Source organism: Crinia signifera, chromosome 6, assembly GCF_055691185.1.
Source record: "Crinia signifera chromosome 6, ASM5569118v1, whole genome shotgun sequence".
Lineage (NCBI taxonomy): Eukaryota > Metazoa > Chordata > Amphibia > Anura > Myobatrachidae > Crinia > Crinia signifera.
In genome coordinates this window covers 162,693,268-162,714,031 of record NC_139222.1, presented here as the reverse complement: position 1 = coordinate 162,714,031, position 20,764 = coordinate 162,693,268, and the positions used below count along the sequence as shown (strand labels likewise).

General features: G+C 40.6%; 1 protein-coding gene across 4 annotated transcripts in view; it reads left to right on the top strand.

The window, feature by feature from the left end:
• The window catches only part of TNRC6C (trinucleotide repeat containing adaptor 6C), a 128,277-nt gene that overhangs the window by 24,020 nt on the left and 83,493 nt on the right, over positions 1–20,764 (top strand). For 3 of the 4 annotated variants that reach the window (XM_083147867.1, XM_083147865.1, XM_083147866.1), the window contains 2 exons: positions 2,810–2,909; positions 3,223–3,244. In XM_083147867.1, coding sequence (XP_083003993.1) covers positions 2,847–2,909; positions 3,223–3,244 — 85 coding nt within the window. In that variant the 5' untranslated portion in view covers positions 2,810–2,846. Of the gene's footprint in view, positions 1–2,809; positions 2,910–3,222; positions 3,245–20,764 lie in introns of those variants that run through there. The other variant, XM_083147868.1, reaches the window with a different exon arrangement.

Here is a 20,764-nt window from a genome sequence, read left to right as displayed (position 1 = left end):
AAAATATGCTCCCTTGAACTGCTTCACAGTATATTATCCTACACTTGGCTGCCTTTCCCATAAAGAACACTGGTTATTTTTAAATTAATTATGCTAGTATTTACCTGTCTGATGAGCCAGGACAGTAGTCATCGGCAGCTATGGAGATTCTATGACTCCCCCAGAAAAAAAAAACTGAAGCTCTAGTTCCAGACCTTGGCATCTAAGGTTCATTGGAACTCTGCCATCCTGAGGGGCCTCTCCAAGAGATTTAAAGTTGATAAGTTAACCTCTCTGTAATGAGATTGACCTATGGTATAGGGAGAGATGAGGAGTAACCATCCTAAAGTTTAACTTTTACCCCATCTTCATTGCCACCCTCCACAGAGGTACCAATGCAAATAAATTAGGCTCATTTGAACAATACTGAAAAACCGCGTTGGCGCGTGAGAATATCTGTATTTACTGTGGAGATTCGGGTCAGTCATCTGGTTGCAGCTTGTCCCCACCGTCCAGGAAACATCCAGTACTCATTGGTACTGGAGGAGCTAGGACATGTCGGATATTTTCCAACCTTGTCAGAGTTGTTTATTCAAGTTCATCTGGAACTGTCATGCCAATCTCTTTATACGGAGGCTCTTTTGGATTCTGACTCAGTATTGTGTCCTGCAACTTCTGGTTTGTTTGGTAGCTGTAGATGTCGGTTATATACCAAATGGTCTTTTTTCTTCCAGCACAGAACGTGAGGCTCAGAATTGGTGTCCTCCATCATAAGGATTTAGTTGAGGAGGGTTTAGAGTTGCTAGTAATTCCCAAGGCTTCATTGCCTCTGGTATTGGGGTTCCCCTGAGTGCAGAAACATTGTCCCCAGATAGAATGGCCCTCTATGGAGATAACCTCCTGGAGTCCAACCTGCTGCCAGTCTTGCCTTTCCAAGATTGGAAAGCCAAGGTCATTCCTATTCAAAATTCTAGTACTATGAGTAAGGTTGGTATACCTTTCTGCCACATAGCATGGTGTGCACACACCTTATGACCTTACAAGTTAAAAAAAAAAAAAAAACAGATTTGAAAGGAAGAGCACCATGTTTATTACATGATCCCATTTGTTGGCAGACATTGCTTTAAAAATTGTTTTTAATTTTTATGGCAAGGATGTCTTTGCCCGTAAGTAAGGGGGAACAAGGGTTTCTAAATCCTGTAGATCACGGGCACTGTTGCCACGAAAAATTGTGACCCATAATGCCCTTTTTTTTTTAATTAATTTTTTAAGACTTGCATGACTTCCAAATGATGTAGAATGGTTACAAACATTTTTTCATTGAATTACTATAGTATGTATTAAAGGACACAATTGTTTATTCTGCCTGAGTTAAGGTGGTGCAGTGTTGTCAGTTCTGCAGTACACTATCATTACCACTGTTAAAGTATTTCCCTTTGTAATCTAGCATTAACTGCAATCAAAATTACGGTACTTGTTTAGTTTCACTGCGGCAGCATGGCCGCACGCTACTTCCGGGTTGCGGTTGCCACACTTTCTAAAAGAAACTCCATGCCAACATGGATAGTTCATAGCCACATTGGCATGGAGTTGATCTTGTACAGTGTGGCGAGCATAGCGAGCCCCGCAAGGGGACACAGACCTGGAAGTAGCATGCGGCCATGCTGCCGCCATGAAACTAAACAAGTACCGAAAATTACTAGGTAGAGGTGATGAAAAAGATGGCATCAAGTAATCAGAATGTTAATTCCTTAACAGGATCAGAAATTAATTGCTGTCTCTCTTGTTAAAAAAAGGGTTATACAGGATGGCATCTAATTGAGTACTTTAAGCACAGACACAAACTTCAGAATACATGGGAAGCTCAGCTAGTACTTACAGGTAAGGATTGTAGTGAAGGCAGGGATTAGGAGCCTGGCTTTTCTGTTGTGGTTTACAAGTGTGAAGGACTCTTGAGAGCAAGAGAAAGCTATTTGAGATGCTGCATGGCATTTTTATGGCTCACTGCCCAGATTGGATTCTCTTCATACTGCACTGTAGACTGGAGATTACTAGACTCTAGAGGGTTACAGGAGGTGCAACTTTTTTCTTAACCTTTAGCTGTAGCAAGGCAACAAAATCATTGTGTAGCACTGTGCAACATGATGCCTCTTTTCTGAGTACATTTTAAATTTGGTTTTCTTATGTTTGAACTAATATTGATAATGCCTTTTATATAACTTCTACATACATGAATTAATTTCATTAACTATATCATCAGCATTTAAAAAAAAAAGTTTTTGAATGAGTCATTTAATTGATTATTATAGAGATGAGGCTTCTGATTTACTATCTTTTTTATTTTATTCATACTTTATCTCTTTGTATCAAATAAAAAATCTTAAATTTATCATCAATTTTATAGAGATTTATTATATCCCAAGCAGAACACAAGTGGAAATATTGGCATCCGTTTTGATTTCGATTAGGTTCAGGAGTGCATTTTATGTTTCTACATATTTGATGTTCTTTGACAGCAAAGATACATGAATACAATGGTTGTAAAATGTGTAGTGTAAAAAATCCCTTTCTTTATTTATTTATTTTCTTGGGGTAAATTGTAACGAAAATGCTAATAAATATCCGGGTGCTTGGTGAGCAGGTTGATTGTAACAATTGTGGTTGCTCTGTGCAAAAGATGGCAGACGTGTAAGAATGCAGTACATTCATCTGCTAAATGTAAGAGTATGAAACCTTGCGCATGTCTGGGCATAATAATTCCGAATGCAAGAGTTATTGGCAGTAGCTAAAGGCTTTTATCTCGCCCATTATTCTCGTTTCTGTTTCTCAGGGATCTAGAGCTAGAAACTCAGAAAGAGGAACATTTGATGGAAGAAAAGAAAAAGAAAAAGCAGGAAGAAAAGAAGAAGAAGGAAGGTGCTCAGAAAAAGGTCAGTACATGTTCTACTGTTTAGCTAGCTTTCCCTCTAATTGAAATACAATTGATGATGCACAAAGATGCAAGACATTCATGGGAAAATCTAGAGTACAGATTTCTCTTGAGATACTTTAAATCTACGACTTTGTTAAACACACAAAGGCGCAATGAGCAATTAGTTGTAAAGTGCCCATTGCGTGCAATGTTCATTTGATATTGCTTTAGGTGTTTCTTTCTCATACTGTTTTTTTTTTTTTTTTTCCTCCCCTTTGGCCTTTCTCATTAAACATTTTTTCTTTCTTTTTTTTTGTTTTTTTTTGTTTCAGGCTGCTGAACTAAAAACCAAAGGTTAGTGAGAGTCTGCATCTTGCCAAATACGTATCAGTGTTTAGTAAGTTCACTAGCTGCTGGCATTAAATCTTTACTCATTGTCTGACACGGCAGAGAATGGGGTTCATGTTCTTATTTGAAATTCCTGGCCTGTATATGCCTGCAGCCTTCATGCTTGTGTGGCTGCCGTTTTCTAATACATCAAGTCATTCATCTTGCTACACATTTCATTCACAAAAATACTTCCAGTGTAACCAGGCAAAAAAGTCTGATGGTTCACAATTGCTGGGGAAAATAAAACTTTACCGAAGGGGTATATATAGACTATAGCATAGGTGTGCGCACATTGAGTGTAAGGGGTGCACAGGCACCCCCAATTGCTGCGCCCACTCTTATGAACAACTCCCTGCTGCTAGCAATACCAGCAATATCTTTTACCAAAGACTTTTGCTTTTTAGACCCAATTAAAAGAATTGCCCCTCAATCAATTGTGTTTTGCATTGTTTATTGTACTAACTAGACCATTGTCATATCAATACTGCACATACCAGCACCATCCATATATGTTTTTGACTTTATTTGCATGTACTGTTACACACAGTAATAAAAAAGATTAAAACTGAAATAGGTCGGAGATTATGGTGTGGCTGAGAGATGTTATATTGTAGCGAGTACCAATAGATGATGGTAAACATGCATGATTGGTGGTGTTAGACACACCCAATGGGCGACGCAAGACATGCCCAATAGGTGGTGCTAGACACAACCCTTTGACAGTGCACCCCCTAATGAAATGGGCTGTGCACGCCTATGATATCCTGGCTTTAGAAGCTGTAGCGAAAATGCGCGCTCTGCATTCTCAAGCCGTGCGGGCGTTGTTACCTGTGTATGCTTATTTGTGATTGTTATATTTGTAATTCCACCCCTTTCAAGTGCTAGACTGTTTGCTGCCCTACTGTTTGCTGCCACACTCCCGCTGACTTATATACCGCCACAGAAATATGATATATCTGAGCTGAGGCTCAGACTTTAGAATCCATCCTGCCTGCACTGTTCAGTTGTTATACCCTTGTGATTAATACTCAAATAATATAAATGTTACTGATTTATCATGCAGGATAAATTCAGGATTCATGGAAATGGTTACTATACAACCATTTAGCATATTGATAGCGGTAATGCCAGCTCTAAGTAATTAATTTTTTTCTTGTCAGTTGGTATAATTTGACAAGTCACATCCGATGTGATAAAGTTGGTGCTAAAGTTGATTCTCTGACACCACGCAGCAATTCAGTAGTTAAATACCCTGTACGATCTCAGGAGAACAGTAACAATTGCTGTCCTCTGATAACATTGTTTAATAGAAGATACATTGTATCATCTCCTGATGCAAACAGCAATACAGTTCTTTCTGAAGTGATTAGGAGCCCTTATTAAGCATATTCAGCATTGTCCATTATTACACAAGGATATTCTGCTGCATTCAGTAGACTGGATTGAACCTTTATTGATAATTAATTAAGCATGCACGGCACGCCCGCACGTGCAGTTTTAAACACACACACACACACCTCATACCTCTCCGATCGCTCCTTCTCCGTCTCCACTCCGAGCTCCTCCTCTACTACTACCCCGCAGCCAGTCGGTGTTCCCCAAGGGTCTGTCCTTGGCCCTCTCCTCTTCTCTCTCTACACCACCTCTCTGGGCACCCTCATCAGCTCCTATGGTTTTCATTACCACCTTTATGCTGATGATACCCTAATCTATCTCTCTTCCCCCGACCTATCCCCATCACTCCTGTCCAAGGTCTCCGAATGCCTCACGGCCATCTCAGCCTGGATGACCCAACGCTTCCTGAAGCTAAACATGGCTAAAACTGAACTTCTAATCTTCCATCCCCCGAACATCCCCTCTTCTCCCACTATCTCCATCAGTATTGGTGAAACCGAGATCACCTCCACCGACCAAACGCGCTGCCTCGGTGTCATCATTGACTCCTCCCTCTCTTTCACCCCCTACATTCGTGCTCTCTCTCAGTCTTGCCGCTTTCACCTACGCAACATCTCACGCATCAGACCATTCCTCTCCACTGACGCGACCAAAATTCTCATTCACTCTCTTGTCATCTCCCGCCTTGACTACTGCAACATCCTTCTCTCTGGGCTACCTCTCACCCGCCTCGCACCTCTCCAATCCATTCTTAACGCTGCGGCTAGGCTCATCTTCCTCTCCCGCCGCTCTACCTCCGCCTCCCCCCTCTGTCTATCTCTTCACTGGCTCCCCATTCCTTTCCGAGTTCTCTTTAAACTCCTCACCACCACCTACAAGGCTCTCTCCTCCTCCACCGCTCCTTACCTCTCTTCACTGATCTCTATCCACACTCCCTCCCGTCCTCTTCGCTCCATCACTGACCGCCGACTGACCTCTCACCTAATCACCTCCTCCCACTCCCGTGTCCAAGACTTCTCTCGCGCTGCCCCCCTGCACTGGAACAACCTCCCGCCACCCATCAGGCTTTCTGATTCCCTTACCTCCTTCAAGCGCTCCCTCAAAACCCACTTTTTTCGACTAGCCTATCCCTCCTCCTAACCTCTTTTGATCCTCCTATCCTGCCTCCGTTCCCCTCCGTTCCTACTTATCCTATTGTATTTCGTTCGTTCACCCACCTATTTTTAGTATGTTAACTCTAATGAGTAGGGTCCTCCTTCCTCACGTACTCACCCTACCTCTTTACCTCACCTGTGCTCCTGTCCTGTTCTTCCCTTCCTCTACTTCATCTTCAGTCTCCTCGACAATTTTGACACCTACTTCTGAACTGATGCTGATTTTATTTCTACCAGCTATACCCCTATTTATACTGTATTTTTCAACACACCCTGTACGTTACCTTGTAATTTTTTTGTTTGCTATGTACGGCGCTGCGGACAGTTTGCGGCGCCTTATAAATAAACGTACTACTACTACTACTACTACTACACATTCACTTGCTTGTTTATTTGTGTTTCTTTTTATTGTTTCGCTTGCTTTTATTCAAATTAATAAAAGGTATATTTTAGGACTCAATTACTTGCTGGTGCACCACAACAGGACAAATATTTCTTCTTTTTTGTGTTCTTGTTATAGATCTGTCTAGTCATACCTCTATATTCCTAAATAGTCTAAAGCGTTATCCTGTATAATGTATATGTGTATCCAGTGGGGTAAAAAAATGTTTGCCACTTCCTTAAAATACCAATTCATTGTTGTAAAAAAGAATGTTATTTAACAATTGGCCCTCTGTGAAATAGTAATTGCGCCTTTTTAGTTACTCATTCCACCAATAAGTCAAAGTGAATTGGTAATTGAGTTTAATTAAACTATAAACAATCAACCTTGATTACGGGCAGCTCTATTGAATATAGACATAACTGAAAGTAGAACCTTCCCAGCAATGTGCAATTGGTTTAAATGTCTCAACCATCTGCATAGTATGCTGTGATCAAAAGAAATTCCAGATGAGAGAGTTATTGAAATAGTCAGCTGTGGGTGGGGTATAGGATGCCGACAGTCAGGATTCCAACAGTCATTAGTCTGACAGTGGAATCCCTGTGCTCACCACACTGTGGGTCCATGGCTTGTTTCGCTCACCATCTATTCTATTCTCCCTCAATGTGGGTCATGGATCCCCATGAGGGAGAATAGCCCATGTCATTCGGGATACTGACTGTCAGGGTTATAACAGTAGGGACTCCAACATCAGTGTAGTGTCAGAATCCCGGGCCATCCAGCACCTGTCAGCTGTACAGGTTTACAAAGCCATTTCTAAGTCTATGGCATACCAACAACCTGGAGAGCTATTATCTGCAAATTAAGAAAATCAGGAACAGTTATTGATATTCCTAGTACTGGCTGTCCTACAAATTCCAACCTACAACATTTCCTCTAGTTAATGTCAGCATTTATGATTGGACATAAATTGTATCCATGGGAAGTTTCAAGATGAAATCAACTGCTAACCAATAAAAACATAAACCCTTGTCCCATTTGACAAAAAAAATCTAAAAAATGGAACTGGGGATGCTTTGTTGCTTCAGGATATGAATGAGGACATAGACTGATGACTGAAAATTCTACCTGAGAACTCTCCAGTAGAGAACAAAAGTTACTGTGTCCTGAAGCTCAAGTGTGCTTGCATTATGTAGCAAGGCAATGGTCTGACCCATAAGAGCAAGTCAACCTCTGAATCACTCAAAATTATGATACTGTGCCAGAACCATAAATCAAACACCTCCCAGTGTGGCTGAATTCAAATAATTCTGCAATAAAGGGAATACCAGATTTCTGTCACAGCGATATGAAATGATTTCCAGTTATCTGAAGCATTGAGTTGCAGTTACTGCTAAAACTGGCACAAACAGGGCAATCATTTCAATAAATGAACATTTAATGTGTAGATTTTTTTTTAATTGTTTATTCAGGTTGTATTGGTTTTATATCAAATTTTGTTAAGTGAAAAATCATCTCTAGTGAATTTATAGGGAATGAAAAAGCTTTTCCTTCTTTATAATTTAATTTATTTTTAAATATGTCACATATATGCACAAATGACAGGTGGAAAACCTTTTTCATGCAGTATAAATTTGGCACTCACTAGAGAAACTTTTCCCTTTTGCCCTCCGGTATTGTGAAACCAAGCACAGACCTGATTCGGCAGCACTTAGGAATAATTAAAATGCAGTCATTTGCTATTGAGAAACCAGCATTTAAAAAATGTTGGTCAGATTGAATATCCCTTATCCAGATATCAGTTATCCAAATTATTCCGAAAACCGTAGTTTCCAGAATGTACCTTTTTTTTTTTTTTCACCATTTATTATTTATTAACCGTTTCTTATATAGCGCATACATATTCCGCAGCGCTTTACAGAGAATATTTGAACATTTCACATCAGTCCCTGCCCCAGAGGAGCTTACAATCTATATTCCCTACCAATTAGCCTACCAGTATATTTTTGGATTGTGGGTGGAAATCTGAGTTAACCGGAGGAAACCCACGCAAGTACAGGGAGAATATACAAACTCTGCACAGTCAGAGCCATGGTGGGAATCAAACCCATGACCTCAGTGCTGTGAGGCAGTTATACTAACCATTACACCATCCATGCTGCAAAGCACTTTTTGATATACAGGTTGAGTATCCCGTATCCAAAATGCTCGGGACCAGGAGAATTTTGGATAACGGATTATTCCGTATTTTGGAATATTTTAATATTTCAATGATGTATTTTGAAGTATCTTGCATGTATGCTGTATAAACACATAATATACACACAAATATATTTTATTACCACATAAAATACACACAAATATATTTTAATTGTTCAAAAAACAAGGTTTCAAAACGTGAAACAAAATGTGTGTACTATCTCAGCACTGAATTTGAATGCCAAGCAATCATTGTCTTGCACATATATAGTGCCAGTTACATATCATGTCCCCAGTGATGCTGTTACAAATGTCCCCAGTGAGTTTTTAGCAAAAAAAATATTTTTTTTTCACTTTCTGGAATGTCCGTATTTCGGAATAATTCGGATAACGGATACTCGGATACGGGATACTCGACCTGTAGTATGTAAGTCGCACTAAATATGTGCAAGAAATTGATTGCTTAGCATTCAAATTCATTGTCTTGATATTGTACACAAACTTTGTTTTATGTTTTGAAGCCTTTTTTCATGCACAATTTAAATATACTTGTTTGATTAATGTGTTTGTACAACATAAATGTAAGATACCTCCAAGATAAATCATCAAAATATCGTAGTATAAAGTACAGAGGCCGAGCAGCAACAGGCAGTGACTGGCTCTTTTTGTTTTTAAAGTCTCCCTTGCTGCTTTCTTGGCTGTCTGTTTCTGCTCTGAACATCCAGTGGCTGCTGTGCTTGGATTTTTTCAGCTAGTGGTCTGGTCCCTTGTGCAGGAATGAATTTACTCCATCCCTTTGGCCACCCTTCTGCAAACTGGTGGCTGACCGACCATGTGCTGTGATATCTTTTTGATTTTTTTTGGGGGGGGCCCTCATCTCCACAAATATTACTGTGCCCCCCGGTGTGATGCATAGATGTCACAACGTGTGCATGGCCACCTGCCCATGTCACTCACAGGCTCCTCACTGCACGACTGCAAACAGTGCCACACCAGATGTGGAGTAGGAGCCAGCCAGTGTTCCTCTTAGGAGGAATGGACTACAGAAGCAACCTGTTAGGGGAGAGAGAGCCAAGAGGGGGATGTAATATATAGTTCTTCTATAATAAAGTTTTCATTCATTTTTCATTACGCTTGCATTGATGCCTGGTAGGTGGTGATAGACATGCCTAGTAGGCAGTTATAAACACACCCCTCCAGTTGTGCACCCTCTTATAAAATGGGCCTATGGTCTTAGCCAAGCATGTGTTAACTGATAATTGAAGTCTATTAAACTGGAAGGAAAAGTTATTGGGAAGTTGAGGCACAAATAAATGTTTATCTTTCTGGGTCAGGTCACTAGATGGGCTTCTCTAACATTTCTATAAAGCAATTTAACCTTCAGTCGCGTCCCATTGCACAATTTAAGTGGATTCCGGTTTTCATCGATACACCAACTCTCAAAGTTATAAGATGTGCAGGTAATCATGATGCTGACAAATTATTTAGGAATTTAAAGGATAGTGCGCTCTATCTTCTACATTCATGACTATGTTTGTAAACTCTCCTTTTTCCTAGGAACTTTTCCAATATATAATAGAGTGAATTTATGAATTCTTGTGTGCAAGATGAACTGTCTCTTGCATTGATGATGACAGTAAATTTGTTTGTTATTGCTCAGCTTCAACTTGATGGATCAAAGTGAAAGAAAGTGCAGGTTATTTCTAAGAGTTTCTACTACAAAGTGATGCGGTTTTCAAGAAAACCTGTTCAATATTTTATCTTGAAACCCAGCGTTTTCATAATATAATTAGAAGCTCTTTTATTATTCTAGTTATCTTTTTCTAGTAATGCCTCCAGGATCATAATAGGGCAGGGCACCTGGGGAAGGGGACACTTTGAATGTGGGCGGGCCCACAGACATCACGCATGTGGGCGGGCATGCCTGCCAACATCTCTTTTGTGGCCAGCACCTATGTAGATGCTGGTCTTCCTCTGAGCACTCCAGAGAAAAGATGGGCTTGGCTGTTTTAGCAGGGAGCTGCTAAATGGGCATGGTGTGTTTTGTCGTTAAAAATCTGGCAGGGCACGGCTCCCTGCTAAAACAGCCTAGCGTAAACTCCACAGCACTGTACTTAGTAGAGAAACGTTCAATACAATGGTATAAAAAAAAAGGGACATAAATGTTTAATATTATGATTATTATTATTATATTTTTGTGGTTAGAAGCGGTTTGCAATGCTTAACAGCAAAAAAAGAAATGATCTAAGCAGGAAAACAATAACTTGATTGTAGGCTTGCAAGTAGGGCCCTCCTACCTTTACTGTCTGTAAGTACTCAATATTTTTATTTATTATCACGGTTTCCAATTGTAATCCACAATGGAACTTGCACTATATAAAAACTGTTAATAAATAAATAATTGCTGCATCAGGGGACATTTACAATCTAGAGAGGTTTTGGGAGGACTCAAAGTGCATGAGGTGAACAAAGTTGTATTGTGCATTTGTAAGTTATTAGGATATGGGGTGGTAGGCTTCAATGAAGAAATTAAGTATTTGAAGTCTACTGATTAGGAGAGGCATTCCAGAGGTTGAGAGCAGCATGGGAGAAGCTCTGAGGGCAAGAATGGTAGTAGGACTTGATGCAACGTTTAAAAGATTAAATTGGGCATGTTTGAGTGTAAATGGAAAGGTAGACAGTGGTTAAAGACTTTTTGGCAAGAGTGCAAATCCCTTTTTTTTTTTTTCATTCTGTGTGGTAAAGAGTCCATGCAATGACTGGCAGAGAGGGGCAGCAGAGGTATAGTGACAAGATTAGGCACATAGTAAAGTTGAAGATTGAAACTGTTCAAGGCGGAGAAGTGGTAAGACCAGATATTAGCAGATTATAGTAGTCTAGGCAAGTGTTCACAAAAGCGCTAATAACCATTTTAGTAGATTCGATTGTAATAAAAGGCTGGATCTTGGAAAGTTACAGAGGTTGAAATGGCAAGATTGCGACAGGGATTTGATTTGGGTGAAAATTGAAAGTTCAGAGTCAACAATGAACACTTATCATCCCCATATTAGTTCCCAAAATATTTGTACCCACAAAAAGGGGAGAGGGGACTTTAGCTTGGGGCAAAGACAATAATGACATGAGAGAGGACCAGATGATAGAGATCAGAGGAGGAGAGGTGAATCTGGTATCAATAGTAGCGAGGTGGTACAGATGACTTCATGGTTTTATAAGTCTCTTGACTTTCTTTAGTAGTTAATACCTTCTGTAAATAGAAATCTTTCCAAAGTGTCTGACTTCTGCCAATGATGCCTTACAACAAATGTATACACAACTGATTTCTAGCATTTATTGAGCTCATCAAATGTTACATTTATAAAAATATATCTGAAGTTAATTTGTAGATGTCTAGATATATTTGTGTATGTGTTTTGTATCTTTTTTTTTTTTCAGCTAGCAACCCACTGTAGCACATGGCAGTATATCATGTTTATGCTGAGTACACACTAGACAATATGTCTAGAGCAGGGGTAGCCAACAAATAGTCCTAGAGAGCTACCAACTGTTAACGTTTTTCAGGTCTCCTCACAAAATCACAAGTAAAGTAATTAACTCCACTTGTGGATTTTTTTAAAATGTGTCAATGAGTAATGAGCGCACCTGTGCAGCAGCTAAGTGGTTTGGAAAATGTGAACTGTTGGTAGCTTTTGAGGAATGGAGTTGGCTTCCCCGGTCGAATGTGTACCTGCTATGTCGCTTGCGATGCACAATCCTGCACGTTGTCAGCAATGTCCTCCATTGTCCCTGAATGCAGTGCCGATAAGGACATCACTAATAAGGGCCATGCTCCTGCTAAATTGTAGCAGCAACCCAGGGACCCCGTGCATGTGCTGCAGGGTGCCAGGGCACAGTTCAGGAACTGCCTTTTTACTTGAAATGTTATAAGGATTACTCTTGTTTTAATTAACTGCTGTTTTACGCTACATTTTAAGCAAAATGACACTCCTTTCAAATGTTTGTTAATAGTTGACTTATAGGGGGTTATTCTAGTTAACTCTTTCTGACAAATTCCTTCTTAGATGGACAAAACCATGTGCACTGCAGGTGGGGCAGATGTTACTTGTGCAGATAGAGTTAGATTTGGGTGGGGTTTTACTTCAAAGTGAGATCTATATTGCAGTGTAAAAATAAAGCAGTCAGTATTTACCCTGCACAGAAACTAAATAACTCACCCAAATCTAATTCTCTCTGCACATTTTACATCTGCCCCCCTGCAGTGTGCATGGTTTTGTCCATCTAAGAAGGATTTTGTCAGAGTGAACTAGAATAAGGCCCAGAGTTTCCCAAAATCATGTGTTTCTGATAGAATTGCTTCAGATACAAGTATTGCTAATTTTTGGCACAATAGAAATTCAACCAAATAACTTTTATTTTTTTCTCTGTCTTCTAAATTCTTCACTTTATTGTTTACCACAGTCTCAGCATTTGTTTTGTGTGTGTGTGTGTGTGTGTGTGTATGTGTGTGTGTATACACAATACTCTTTGGGTCCACAAAGGTTTACTTGTGGTTAACCTTGAAGTGAAGGCATCCTACCTCCTTATAAATTCATCTGTTTTATACGCTTGTGATGAATCCGAGTGGATAATGGATCCCTGAACAATGTTGCCCTTTGTCACAAAATAAAGGTGTTATTGAAAGCTAGTCGCTCCTTTTTAGGGGTTTCCAAACCAAATATTCTACTGCTTAATAACTGCAGATACCAAGGCGCTGACACTCTAAAATGTAAACGAGGCATTATAAAAAAACACTTTTCATGGAATTTCTGGTGAAACCACCTCCCCTAAGGCTGTGCAACACATCAAGCCATGCCCCTAACATAATCCCTTTTGTTACCTCTGTTTACTGGACAAGGAGCCACTGGACTCCTTTACAGCAGCAGCCAGCACTGCCAGATGGCGTGTTTCCCATACATCCAGCCGGGCACAGTGAAATACAATGGTGAACAGCGCACATGCACTGGTAAGTTCGGCCAGATCCTTGGGCCCTGCTCCAAGGAGAGCTTATCATGGAAGTCTCTATGATCTTTGAAATAGACAGGTAGTTCCTATAATATTTTAGTACCCAGACCCTATACTATACTATATATTTTTTTTTTTCAGCTTTACAATGTAGTCTTGTCATGTTTCCACTATAACTTATTCCACCTTTAGATTTTTCTATTTATTTACCTCCTGCACCCCCCTTTCACTGCCCCTTGCTCACCTTTTACCTCTGCGGATCAATATTTATTTTCTTACATTTTACTCTTCTGATTTGCCGTGTTTATTAATCCTCTTTTACATCGCTAATGCCTGGTCACACCCGGGGTTTGGACACCGGTCCTTTCAGGGAGCGACCTGGCATTTGCACTAACTGCGGCTCTCGGTGACCCAGCTTATTGCTGAGTTGCTGTCATCTGGGGTGTGGGGCAGCAACCTGAGTCCGACCTGGGAATAACACGGTTTATATCCTGGGTTGTATTGCCAGTTTGCTGGATTCGGGATGTCCGTCATGGCCTTTTTCACACCGCATGCTGACCCGAGTCGACCTGGCAACAACCCGGTTAATTTTTGCAATGTGAAAGAGGTATAACTTTCTTGCTGTCACTCAAAAAACATACGTTGGTTTTCTATTTTTACATTTACAGTAGGTTGTTTGTAGCATTTTTCCTGTCTCCTTTCTTTATCAGAAATAGGGTGTAAGCTTTCTTATTTGTTTTTTGGTGGGAGAAAAGTAGTATTTACTGCCAAGATGATGGTTTTCCTTGTGGCTTATTTATCATGGAGATCACTAAATACTCCCCTTTGTATGTATATAAGAATAGTTTTTCTTTTGCTTTTTAAATAAATACATTTCTCTTTTGTAATATCCTCCTACACAATAAAGCCAAATACAAATCCGGCCATAAAAAACATCCTCATCCTGCTCATCTGGTGTTCCTTTCCAGTGCGTCTTGACTTACTACAAGCAATGAAAGATATTGAGCTACATTTGTTTCTTGCAATGCAAATATTTAATTTATTTTGTGTGCATGCATGGGTTAATACTGACTGCTTTTGCAGTCCGCTGTATTTAGGTACTGCAATTTATATCTGAATTTCGTCACGCCCCTTCCAAATATAGCTGGTTACAAATTGGACTATGTGTACCCAGTGCGCCATTGCAGGGACAATGAGACTAGGCGTGGGATAAAATTGCATACACACTTGCCAATGGTGAGGGCTCTCGCTAGCAATATTTCCCATTCGGCCCCGAATGCAGGGCTGCCAGAGAATGTTGCTGATGGCGTGCTGGATCATGCATTGTTAGCGACAGTGCATAGATACTAAACTAATTTTGTCATTCCGATCCATTGAATCGACCAAACTGTTCACAAAGTCTAGTGAGTACCCAGCTTAAATCTCTCTGCACATTTAAAATCTACCCAATGAAACATGATTTTACTAAGGGTAAGAGTTGCCTTTTTTGCTTTGCTCTTCATCCTGAATTGGCCCCATGTGTGGCAAGTAATGAAGCCTTGCACTTGCAACAGCATGTTCTGGTGTGCTTGCTGAAGAGGGGGTGTTCTATAAAACCGATTCCTAAAATGATCACTAGAGACAGGATTATATGCATTTGCATATTTGCATATGCATTTGCATATTTCGCCCATTCTCACTGGTTATTGCATATTTTACCTAAAACCTAGTGATGGTGCATATTTTAGACCCAGTCCTCTTCCCACCCGCGAGTCACAGCACTGCTTTGCCCTGCTGCTGCTGGCCAGGTAGTAGTAGAGTGTGCAGGCCGGGGCAATATGTGTGCAGAGTGGGGAATCTTGGATGTACATAGCGTACAGTCTGACACTGCTCTAGGCTGCCAATCCATGTTGATAAAAGTCAGTGTGGGAGGATGCCATTACGAAGCTCCTGAACTTTTGCCTGCCCCTGGCCTGGGACTTTACACCAAGAGACAGACTTCTGCAGCAGAGGAGGCGGGCAGAATGGTTGTGACATCACGCGGCATGGAGAAAATGCTGTGTCACAGTGAGTATGTGGCGCAGGGAGGAAGCCTTCCACTGCGCCGTCCTCACACGCTATGCTGACATTTGATCCATTGGCGCTGAAGATGAGGGTCCGTGCAGTTGATGCAAGAAGAGCTTTGGACGCTGCAGTATGCTGTAGCATCCAGCATACTGACATCTGCAGATGCTGTGGCCTATTTTTGAGGTTTATTTGCAACTAATTGTATGCTGATTTTTAAATAAATAAGTTAAATATTACTTTTTTTATTATTTAATGTAGCATATTTTAACACTTTTCATGCATATTTTAAGTATTTTTCATGCATATTTGCATGCATATTTCAAGCTTTTTTTGTTGCATATAATCCTGTCTCTAATGATCACCCATAGCTAATCTACTGTTGCTGGGATACTGCACACATTTTGGGAATTAGGATCTACTGATGATCTGTTTGCACTCTGGTGCTGGATGTTTTGATATTGTAGCATGAATAATGCAGCAGCAGCAAAATACTGCATATCCCAACACTTGAGGCAAGAATGCTTCCCTCTGCAAAATAAATGTTTCTAACCAAAGATTTTGCAGATATCAGCATTATTAGGTTTTCTTAAACCTGTTTTTAATTTAATACAACAATGGTTCTAATCAAGCCTTCTGTACTGGGAGTGGCTTTTAATTTGTATAATTACGTTTAGAGATGTAACTCCGTTAAACAGTGTAGAACATTTCCCTCAGACCGTTTTTTCATTGGTGAAATGCAGTATGTTTATTTAATTTAGGTTTGCTTTAGTGGAGCAATTTGAGAGTGCTGGCTTAGAGGTTGCCATAGAGACAGTCTGACGAACATAAGCTGTCATGTAAGGCCACAAACTAAAGCCTAGCGCAAGGATAAGGAAGCCCATCGTTACAAACACTTACAGATGGGTCTTTTTAGACCTTTTATATTCTCAGCCTTTACTTGATGTTTTGATCTCAGGAATATAATGTTTAGAGACACTGCAAGCCATTTTTTAGAACATACTTATGAGGGAAATGGGAAATTAATAAAACAAATTATAATTATTATCCTGGGTTTTTCCCAGTCACAGGGTTTTACCAATTCAATTGGAGGAGAGAGGCTTTTCACGCATCTCCAGAGAGACTGAATTTGTCTTAAAACATTGGTACTTTCCCTGGCAACATTGCTGCACCTCCCGTAAGGACTAATTACATATATATATATATATATATATATATATATATATATATATATATATATATATATATATATATATATATATATATATATATATATATATATATATATATATATATATATAATGCTTGCCAGCACAGCCATCCTACTTCTATATCGGGCTGTTACTACCCAGTTTGTTTTATCACGGTTTCCAATTTATAAAGCGCAACGGAATATGCTGCGCTATTGAAGAAACTGTAAATTTAAGCTATTTGAAGTTTCCAATTAGCTTAATTAGTTAGTAATTACTTCTAAAGCAGTGTCCTCTTCCTCCAGTGTTGGGAGCTGGTCTTCTATAGCACGTGTGGGTTTGTGTGTCCTACCCAGGGAAGCAAAAGCATGGAGAACTAAATCTCCCAGCAGTCCCCTTCCCAGTGCACATTTGGAGGGAAGACCAACAAACAGGTAAGTGGTGTAAATAAGGGGCAAGGTGTATTTGTTGTAAAAACATTACATTTATTAAAAAATAAATAGGAAATCCCATGTACCCAAGTATTTAAGCCATTGCCATAAAGCTCAAAATTTAGCTCAGGCGCATCTGCTTTCCACTGATCATCTTTGAGATGTTCCTAAGGGCTTAATTGAAGTACATCTGTGGTAAATTCAGTTGACTGTACATGATTTGGCAAGGCGCACACATTGCATGCCAGAGCACAAACCCAGCATGAAGTCAAAGGAATTGTCTGTAGACATCAGAGACAGGATTGTCTCGAGGCACAAATCTGGGGAAGGGTACAAAATATCTGCCACTTTAAGGGTTCCAATTAGCACAGTGGCCTCATCATCTGTAAATGGAAGAAGTTTGGAACCACCATGACTCTTCCTAGAGCTCTCTGGCCGTCTAAATTGAGATATTGGGGGGCAAAAGGGCCCTAGTCAGGGAGGTGACCAAGAACTCTCTGTCACTCTGAGCTACAGCATTCCTCTGTGGAGAGAGGAGAACCTTCCAGAAGGACAAACATCTCTGCACCAAACCACCAATCAGGCCTGTGGGGCAGCATCAGGCTGTGGGGATGTTTTTCAACAGCAGGAACTGGGATACTAGTCAGGATAGAGGAATAATAAATGCAGCAATTTACAGAGACATCCTGGATGAAAACCTGCTCTTGACTTTAGACTGGGTGACTGTTTCACTTTCAGCAGGACAGTGACCCTAAGCACACAGCCAATATCTCAAACTCTGTGAATGTCCTTGAGTGGCCAAGCATGAACACAGACTTGAATCCGATTGAACATCTCTGGAGAGACCAGAAAATGGCTGTGCGCAATGCTTCCCATCTAATTTGATGAAACTTGAGAGATGCTGCAAGGATGAATGGGCGAAAATTCCCAAAGACAGTTGTGCCAAGCGTGTGGCATCATATTCAAAAAGACTTTAGGCTGTAATTGCTGCCAAAGGTGCATTAACAAAGTATTGTGTGCCCAGAAGGGGAAATCCTTTTCGCCTGTCTGCCATCACCTTGTTGAAAATAACCTTCGTTTAGCACTACTTTTTACAGCCAAAGTATAAGTGGACATTGAGGGTCGTACTTTCTTTTTTTTTTCTTGGATCTGGCAATGGCACGATTTTTTTCCTTCTTTACCACTGTCAACTGCTAGACCTTTAGACCCTTGACTGAGATTTAATGTACTATAAGTCTGCTTTTAAAGATGTGGGAAAAAGGGAAGAAAATAAAAATACCATTTCAAATGATGAATGAAAAAGGCTGAAGTCCTTCTCCTACTCTGGAGGAGATTTACTAATAAGTCTTGATCCCACTATGCTTATTGGCGCTTACTGGTTGTCAATATTATCGTGGGTGGATATCTACAGTACTTAAGTTCTTCTTTGTTTTATGTTTTGGTTGTTGTTCGTGTTGTGTACACACTTCATGATTTGGAAGCTGTCTCCTCTATATGTATTTGGTGTGAAAACATTGGAAACTTCAGGTTCTGTATTTTCTTTACACTACTACTTTAAAAGAAAGGTTTTGTACACATATTCTCATATTTAATTTTCAAGGTCTTTTTTTAATAAGTCTTACCTTATATTATATGTTACTTAAAATTCTGTACATTATTTTACTACAAAAGAACACATCTCTTGGCCCATAATACTAGATCCCTTCTCTCTGTAAGCTGGGGCAGAGAGTGGGTATTGTTTATATTGCCTCTTGCTGACTCTACTTTTACCCCAGAAGGTATTGGATAATGTCTTTCCAGTTGCCCCATGACAATGTCTCTTCTACCCACCTAGTTTCTCCTATTCTTTTTGATCCTTGCATAACATTTGTGGCTCTGTCCTACGGCCCATACACACTGGGCAATTTTGACTGGAAGCAGCTCACTTTTGGCACTATGAGCTGCTTTCAGTTCAAAACTGCATAGTGTGTTCTGATGGCTGCTCCCGCATCATCACCAGCCGCCTCCCTTCCTCTGCTGGTTTTACCAGCAGACTGAACCACATTCACAATCTCCTACTGTGGAAAGTGGTTCACTGACGGTGAAAATTGCTAGCCTAGGTTGAAATCTCTTAGAGTGACATCATAGCTGGCCAAAAATGCCCAGTGTGTATGGACCTTTAGTGATAGTAAAACTGTACCTAGAAGTTATGCACATTTCTACCTCCAATATATTAACTGAATTTTAGAACCTTATAGCAAGGAGCTAACTTGTGTCACTTCCTGATTTGGTTCAATACTTCACTTAGTGTCTCCATGAAATTATTGGTTCTTTATATTCCTACTGGTTAAAGGCCTATGAAGCTTTGTTACTTGATTTGATATATTGTTTGAGCATCAGCCAATACTCCAAGTTTCTATTTTTGCATATTACATGCTTTGTAATGAAACATACTGTAAATTTATTACTGGAGTATGGGTTGCAGCCTTGGCTCCAACTCTTTTTCCTTGTTTTGGAAAATTTGAAATTTAGGTGGTTAGAAGTGTAGCATATGTTTGTGCTGTAGATTTGAGGAACTATTAGGTCTCTTTTGTACAGTATATTTTATTCAACTAATTGTCATTACATTATTTATTATTATTAACAGTTTCTGGTACTTGTGTATTATAGCGGCGCCCCCGATTCCCATTGCGCAATGTTTTAATCGCATCGCATGCCATGCACCCGATGGCATGGGATGCGATACGATTTTTGCCCCCTATACGATAGGTCTGTATGAGTCGGGGTGTTCAGGGTCTTTCCCGGGCTTGGGTATAACGACTATAACGGCCTCGGACATAGAGTCCGGTAGGACATTGAGGTCAAAGAGGTCATTAAATAGGTTCAACAGCTTAGGCGCGAATAAGTCCAAGTGTGTCCTGTATAGTTCCACTGGGACCCCGTCCACGCCCGGAGCCTTCCCACCGGGAAAGGACCGGATCGCAGCCTCTATTTCGGTAATTGTAACCGGTGCCTCGAGGGAGGATCTAGCTTCCTCAGACAGTGAGGGTAAGTCTATGCGGTCTAAATAGTCAGTGAGTTCCCCCTGCGAGCATCTTAGGCGTGAGCGGTATAGCTCCTGGTAAAAAGTGAGAAACACATCCGCTATTTCCCTGGGGGAAGTCCTCAGTACCCCATCGGTGTCAAATATTTGGGCCACAGAGTTGGTAGGGCGGTCCAAGTGTACTAGGTGGGCCAGAAGGCTGCCTGTCTTGTCCGCATTCATGTAAAGTTTGTGTGATTTGAATAACAGGCTACGGGCGTTACGCTCCTCTAAATGGGAAACCCAGGTAGTTTGTGCTAACTCTCACCTTTCCCTGGACTCCTCCGAGCCCTCCTCCAAGTGTGTGATCTCTGTGTGTCGACATTCATCCTCCAATTCGATACCCCTAGCTTTGTGTGTTCGTTTAATAGAGGCAATTTTAGATATGAGGGTGCCCCTCAGGTATGCCTTGAATGCTTCCCACACTACCGGGGCAGGGGCTGTGCCTGTGTTGATATCAAAGTACCCATCCCACAGAGTCTGGAGGCCCGAGGATTCTCCAAGTTGTAATAACCAGGAAGGATGTAATTTCCAGAAGGACTGTCCCCTCTGGCATTCCATCCCCACCGTCAGCATCAAAGGAGAGTGGTCCGAGACACCCCTCGCCTTGTAGCAGAGGTTTTGGAGTCTG